The sequence below is a fragment of the Mobula birostris genome, chromosome 9 (genome assembly GCF_030028105.1).
Source record: "Mobula birostris isolate sMobBir1 chromosome 9, sMobBir1.hap1, whole genome shotgun sequence".
In the NCBI taxonomy this organism is placed as follows: domain Eukaryota; kingdom Metazoa; phylum Chordata; class Chondrichthyes; order Myliobatiformes; family Myliobatidae; genus Mobula; species Mobula birostris.
This window is the reverse complement of record NC_092378.1, coordinates 144,099,228-144,106,508: the sequence shown is the minus strand read 5'-3', so window position 1 is coordinate 144,106,508 and position 7,281 is coordinate 144,099,228. Positions and strand designations below refer to the sequence as shown.

The window sequence follows — 7,281 nt, the reverse complement described above, 5'->3', positions numbered from 1 at the left end:
GAATGCCCACAAGAAAATAAATCTCAGGGTAGCATATAGCAACATATATGTACTGCACTTTCATAATAAATTTACATTAAACTTTGAACTAATAGCATACTTTGTCTACCATTTAATAGTTTTATCTGTAGGGCTTCAGAGTAATGAGGGGACATACGTGAATAATCATGATTCCACAAGCCTTGCTATATTATCATGTGTTGTCACCAGTTAGGCTCAAAGTTGAGTGCCAAGCACAAACTTTAATCTGTGTGGGGTGGTACGATAGTTGAGTGTTTAGTGTAACCCCTGACAGAGCCAGCGATCCAGGTTTAATTCTTGCTGCTGTCTGTAAGGAGTTTGTATGTTCTCCCTGTGACCATGTACAACATTGGAAAATACATGGTCATGCACTTTGGTAGGAGAAATAAATTTGCAGGCTATTTTCTAGATGGGAAGAAAACCCAAATATCTGAGATGCAAAGGGACTTGGAAGTCCTTGTGCAGAACACCCTAAAGGTTAACTTGAAGGTAGAGTCAGTGGTGAAGAAAGCAAATGCAATGTTTGCATTCATTTCGAGAGGTCCAGAATACAAGGGCAGGGATGTAATGCCAAGGCTTTATAAGGCACTGGTGAGGCCTCACTTTGAGTATTGTGAACAGTTTTGGGCTCCTCATCTAAGAAAAGATGTGCTGGAGAGGGTCATGAGTAGGTTCACAAGGATGATTCTGGGAATGAAAGGGTTATATCATACACGGAACGTTCAATAGCTCTGGGTCTGTACTCGCCGGAATTTAGGATGGTGGGGAGGGATCTCATTGAAACCTTTTGAATGTTGAAAGGCCGAGACAGAATAGATGTGGAAAGGATGTTTCTCATGGTGGGGGAGTCTAGGACAAGAGGGCACTGCCTCAGGATAGAGGGGCATCCATTTAAAACAGAGATGTGGAGAAATTTCTTTAGCTAGAGGGTGGTGAATTTGCGGAATTTATTACCACAGGCAGCTGTGGAGGCCAAGTTCTTGACTGGACATGGCATCAAATGTTATGGGGAGAAAGCTGGGGAGTGGGGCTGAGAAGGGCAAAAAAGGGTCAGACATGATCGAATGGCAGGGCAGACTCAATGGGCCAAATGACCTAATTCTGCTCCTATGTCTTGCGATCTTATGTGGGATTCCACTGGGTCCTCCAGTTTCAGGTACAAATTTATTGTCATCTGACTGGACATTTAGACAGTACAACCAAATGAAACAACGTTCCTCTGGACCCAGCGCACCCACAAAGCTGAAATCACACACAGCACATAATACTTGGGGTGGTATCATGATAGTCACAGCATCCTTCCAGTCAGAAGGAGGAAGAATGACTTGTCTTTCAAAAGGATGACCTTAGAACCACCCATCATCTCTTCTCCAGTTGATTCCCTGAAATGTTGCCTTTCACTAATGCACGAACAAGCTACCATCCTCCAGTGAAGGCCTTGTGAAAGTTATGGCAAAGCAAGGGTGAAAATATCCTCCAGGCAAGGATAGATTACAGGTGGAGTGCAGATACCCCAGGTTAGGAAGTTCTCTGAAGAGTATAGCTTCCCATTTTACAGCAGGTTCACTTACTGAAGATGAGATAAAACTGTAACAGAAGGGTGCAAAACACATAACAACTAAGGGGACAAACAAGAGAAAGGCTGCAGATGCTGGAAATCCAAGCAACACACACAAATTGCTGGAGTAACTCAGCAGGCCAGGCAGCATCTATGGAAAAAAGTATAGTTGACGTTTCGGGCCATAACCCTCAGCAAGACCTACTGAAGGGTCTCGGTCTGAAATGTCAACTGTACTCTTTTCCTTAAATGCTGCCTGACCAACTAAGGGACAATTAATTTACTAACTTCAAATCATCATTAGTAGTTTCTATTGAATTTTAACATCTCTATTGTGAATGGAGATTGATCATGTAAGTAAAAGAATCCAAGCATATAGTTTACCAAATGGTCAATATTCATAACTGGTAGTCAAGTTAGGGTGGTGGGGTGGAGTTACATCTCTACCAAAAGGGGTGCAAGGTACTCCTTCCCTCTGCTAGCCTGCAGGTCACCCTTGGGCAAGGTGTAGCACCTGCTTAGCCCCCTGATCAGGGCCATGTGAAGCCAAGGGAGCAGGTGGTGGACAGCTGTATGAGCAACTGGTGCATATCACAAGTCCTGGTTATCTGACTACTGACACCAGGCAGACAACCTCTGAAGAGCATTGATAACGGCTGGGGTCACCCATCTTGTAAAGACACCGCCCAGAAGAAGGCATTGGCAAACGACTTCTAAAGAAAAAAATTGCCAAGAATAATCATGGTCACGAGACCATGATCGTCTATGTCTTACAACAAGGCACGCAATGACAATGAGTTAGTCAACTCTGTATAAAAATGGCTTTTCTCTGTCCAGACTTTAGAAAAGTGTGGTGACAGAGGCTATGCTGCTCTCCTTGTAATGAAGGAACGAGGTGCGTTTCCAGAGTCCAGTTTAATCAGCGATGACAGCCTGCAGCTGTGATTGAAGCCCAATGAAGTTCTGCATTCACAATAGCAAAATCTGACCACTATTGCATGTTACATGTCATTTGAAGTCACAGCACGTACACACTGCTTTCACTGCAAATCTTCAAATACAGAATGCATTCATGGCATGGTGAGAGCATTTTAGTTAAAATTACACTAACTATGAGCTAAGAATTTCTAGGCCACGGTCTTTTAAAATCCCCTTAAGCAAACATTTGATCTTATCCCAAATTTCATAAAACTACTTATTGGAATTGCTTCTCTTCCAGATTGGAAAAGTAAACCCTGTTTAAACAGCACATAGAATCATAGTTACAGAGCAAAATGGCCCAACAATTCCATGCTGACCCTACCACAGTGTCCAACCACCTCCAAGCCTCCTCCCTCCATGTATCGTCCAATTGTTTTTTTCAATTACTTACTGGCTTAACCACCTTGTTCGGCAGCTCATTCCATTTACTCACCACCGTCCATATGTAAAGGTTTCTCCTCAGGTCTCTTTTAAATCTCTCCCTTTTCAACCTAAATCTATGCCCTCTTGGTTTGGACTTCCCTACCCTGGGGAAAAGACTGTTACCATCTGTCTTAATTAAAAAAATTAACTTTCTTATATCCAGCAATTATCTTCAATTACATTGGACAATTTTTTTTTCGAATGTGCTGCTCCTTCAGAAACTCTTTTTGTTCATGATAGACCACTTGAAGCTGAACACAAATATAATTTTAGACTACTTGTGTCACATAGTAATTTGAAGAAACACAAAATCAACTTTTATTGAATATAATGCATCTAATTGCATAATGGTGCTGACGCATTGCGATAGTTCAACTAAAGCTAAAAATGTTTTGCTGACGACTTTCGTTTGTACTCAATGTCTGAGGCTTCTCCTTTAAGTGTCCAACAATAATCAGACAGCATTGATGGATTCCAGTTGCCCTGATGACCGCAATGTCCTGGTGAAACCTTTCACCATGCTTGTCACAGACAGCACCAAGATTTGCAGGGAAGAACTGTAAATGAGAATGTAGAAAATGAATCTTTAGTGACATGTTGCACTTCATGGCTTTGTACGCTTGAAGCATGTTGGCAACTAGCTGCATGTAGTTCAGCGTTTTGTAGTTGCCAAGGAAAATTTCAGCAACACCCTTCAATGCCTTCCATGTGATTTTCTCCGGTCCTACTAGAAGTTCTTCAAATTGCCTGCATTGATGACCTGTTTGATTAGTGGACCAATAAAAATGTCATCCTTAATCTTGGCATCAATTATTCTGCTTTATGAATTTATGAATTTATGAATTTAAGTAACAAATAGAGACGAGTTTAAAAAAAATGGTGTGATTTAGGGAAATTTCATGGCAATTTTCATGACCAGCAGCCCAAAATCCATAAGGTACACCCAAAAATATTCAGGAAGCAAAATCTTTGATGTCCAGTGTTATTCTTGATACTTAGAATTTCGCAGTGAATATGCAGAGATTTTTTTAAAGACAGAAGCGCTGATTTATTGTACATTTAAAAACAACTGGAACATACTTTTATGTGAAACAGATTAGCGGAAAGCTCAAATAAAAGTCGAACACAGAAACAGGCCTTTAGGAAAGAAGTAATGGCTCTCCCTTGGCATGGTATATGTAACATAAAGAGGTATGCGTTCAAAGGCTACACAGAACACCACTGACCAGCAAATGCATGTAACGTTACAAACACCATCAATAACTTACCGAACAGCAAAGAAAATGCAATTGAATAAATAATTTGCTGTTTAATTTTAATTTTCCTTTTGTTCAACATGTTCCTAATATCAGTATGCCTTGTTATTCTCTATGGTTTCTTTAATTTATTGCAAATTAGACTGGTTGAAACACGATTGTTTAAAAGAAATTGAACAATGAATTAATCTATTATTGCACTGACTACAATCCAGTAGTAATTTGGTTCTCGGTTAAGGAGCTTTACGCTAAAAAAAACGTAAACATTTAGAATATAGAGCTAGTATGAGCAAGCAGAAAAGGAAACAAAAATAAAAATCTAAATTATATACATTCCACTCAAACACCAGAAAACACCACTCAACTTTGATTTCAATTTTAAGTGTGCAAAACATTACTGTTCTATATAAAAATATGTGCATTATGAAGAGATAATTAAATTATCTGTCACTAATACATAATTATTTTGTATGTACATTGCAAACATTACAGTATTGTACAGTTCTCATCTTTTTTCTGCACTTCTGTATACTGTGGGTTTGCACAATAATGTGCCAGTACACAATTCCGACTCAAATCAATGTGATTGAGCTATGGGGAGCTAATCAAGTTCCATTCGAAAAAATGTTTGCATATCCCACTTTTCTGTTGCATCCCTTTACAAACTCCTTGAAGCAATGACAAGAGATCAAACGACAGGAACCATTAGCCAGAGTAACTGTCTCTGTCTTATGCAGATTAACTGGCGTGAATTCAGTCATTCTGCCCTATGTTGGCTATACCTCGAGATCATCTGTGTCTTCCTGTGTGCTATTCATTCGAGTAAGTCCCCGCTTCCTAAGGGGGCTTTTGGCGATGTTGAGAACATCTTTACTGGTTTCAACCCTCTTGGGGTCAGAGTTTTCACCTGGCTTTTTTAAGTGGTCCGCTTTCTTCGGCTCGGTGGAATCTGCCGAAGGGGTTGAGTGGTCACTGTTAGGAAACAGGTTGGACAAATTGCTTAATGAATCGGCGTCGGGAAGGTCGAATGAAAAGTCTGGGATGGTGAGATGCTTCCTTTGACAAGCAGGGGGGAGATGACGGTCCGGCTTGGATGGATGTGCCCCAGGCGTGAGATCTGCCGGCTCTGAAGCGTCTCTGTGGACCACCGATTCACTGGACAGTGTGCGCCTGCGTAGATGCACCTTGGCTTGGGACTCAGATGCTGGCCCACTCTCACTCTCTGCCAGCGGCTCGGCACAGATGCAAGGTGGACTCATCTTCTCCTTCCTTTGGGCATTAAGAACACGTCCAGGATCTGACTGGACATGGACGGAAGGCTCTGGCCTATCTTCACCAGAAGACTCACCTTCAAACTCGGAGTCAGCATCTTCATGATCAGTTGAGGGGCATATTTCAATGGAATGTCTCCTGGGGTCAACAGCCCAAGAAGGCTTCATCAGTTGTTCCCTGGCATCGGTGTTAAGGAACTTCCTTAAGTCCTTCTCCCCAACAACTTCGGCCAGACTGGCTGTGCTATTGAAATTCCTTATGGCCACCTCGGGCGGGCTGGGGGAGAGGAAAGGTGACGGCGACAGGCTCTGGGCTTCGGGCTCCCTCCTCCAGTTCCTGGCAGAGTCGCTGATGTGCCGCACCTCCTCATCGGCTGGGTCCGGCGGGTTGAGGAGGGAGCTGGACGAGCTGCTGGTTCCGCTGCTGTGGCTGGGTGAGTGGCTGGGGATGCTTCGCTGGCTGTAGACCTGGCTGCGTGTATGGACACTCGACTGCTTGCCACGCTGCACTAGCAGCGGCGAGGACTGGGGGGTGACCTTTGGAGACAATGGGGTAGGGTGTATCAGCGGCGGAACCAGGATGCGATGAGCTGAAGGATTTGGGTGCAGACCATCAGTGGACTGAATGACGTTCTTCGAATCGTCACTCAGACAACCCACAGAATCATTCCAGATTGACTCCTAGAGTAGGGGAGAAAATGAAGAGAGAATTGATACTACTGACAGTTTCTCATCAATAATTTGTAAACTCTTTCTTCTATTAAACACCATGAACTGAAACCACGGCTTATTGAACATAGAACATAGAACAGTGCAGCACATGAACAGGCTGACTCACAATGTTGTGCTGAACCAATTAAATTAGAAATCAAAATGCCAGTTAATCTAATTTCTTCTGCCTACACAATGTCCCTATCCTTCTATCTTCCTCACATTCATGTGCCTATCTAAGTGTCACTTAAGAAGAAGAAGAAGAAAGCCCTTTAACTTCGAGTGGAGTCATTGGGAGACCGTCATTTGACGGTGTTTTTTTAGTAGGCTTTCTTATTTTTACGAGGCAGAGTTGCTCGGCTCGACACCCAACCCAGCACGGACAGAAAGCGTGCAAGGGAGCCGGCTGGATTCGAACTCAGGACCCTTCACTCCAAAGTCTGGCGCTGATGCCACTACGCCACCAGCTGGCCAAGTGTCACTTAAATGTCTCTTAATGTCTCTGCCTCTACCAACACCCCAGGCAGTACATTCCAGGCACCCGCCACTTTCTGTGCAAAAAAAATTGTCCCTTACGTCTCCTTTGAACTTACCCCCCTTTGCCTTAAATGCTTGGCCTCTGGTTTCTAGGTAACTCTACCTCTACATTCTTGGCACAATTAGCCACCCAACGAGTAATTCATCACTTCCTCTCCTAAGGCCCAAGATATGATGTGGAAAGGTTAACGTCAGTTCAACTTCCCATTCCAATGTGTCGGTCCACGGTCTCATCTACTGCCATGACGAGACCACTCTCAGGTTGGAGGAGCAACACCTCATATTTCATCTGGGTAGCTTCCAATCTGATGAAATGAACATTGATTTCTCTAACTTCTGCTAATTTCTACTCCCTCCCCCTTCTCTCTATTTCTATTCCCCATTCTAGCTCCCTCTCACCACCTTCACTTCTTTCTGGTGTCCTTCCTCCTTCCCTTCTCCCATGGACCACTATCCTTCCTATCAGATTCCTTCTTCTTCAGCCCTTTACTTCCTCCACCTATCAACTCGCAGCTTCTTCCTT

The 7,281-nt window shown here is 43.1% G+C and overlaps 1 protein-coding gene across 4 annotated transcripts in view; it reads right to left on the bottom strand.

Annotated features, from left to right (window-relative positions):
- Positions 1-3,933: 3,933 nt before the first annotated feature.
- The window catches only part of cacna1ha (calcium channel, voltage-dependent, T type, alpha 1H subunit a), a 510,834-nt gene continuing 507,486 nt past the window's right edge, over positions 3,934-7,281 (bottom strand). For 3 of the 4 annotated variants that reach the window (XM_072269033.1, XM_072269034.1, XM_072269032.1), the window contains exon 33: positions 3,934-6,191. In XM_072269033.1, the coding sequence (XP_072125134.1) occupies positions 5,016-6,191 (1,176 nt within the window). In that variant the 3' untranslated portion in view covers positions 3,934-5,015. The remainder of the gene's footprint in view (positions 6,192-7,281) is intronic. The other variant, XM_072269035.1, reaches the window with a different exon arrangement.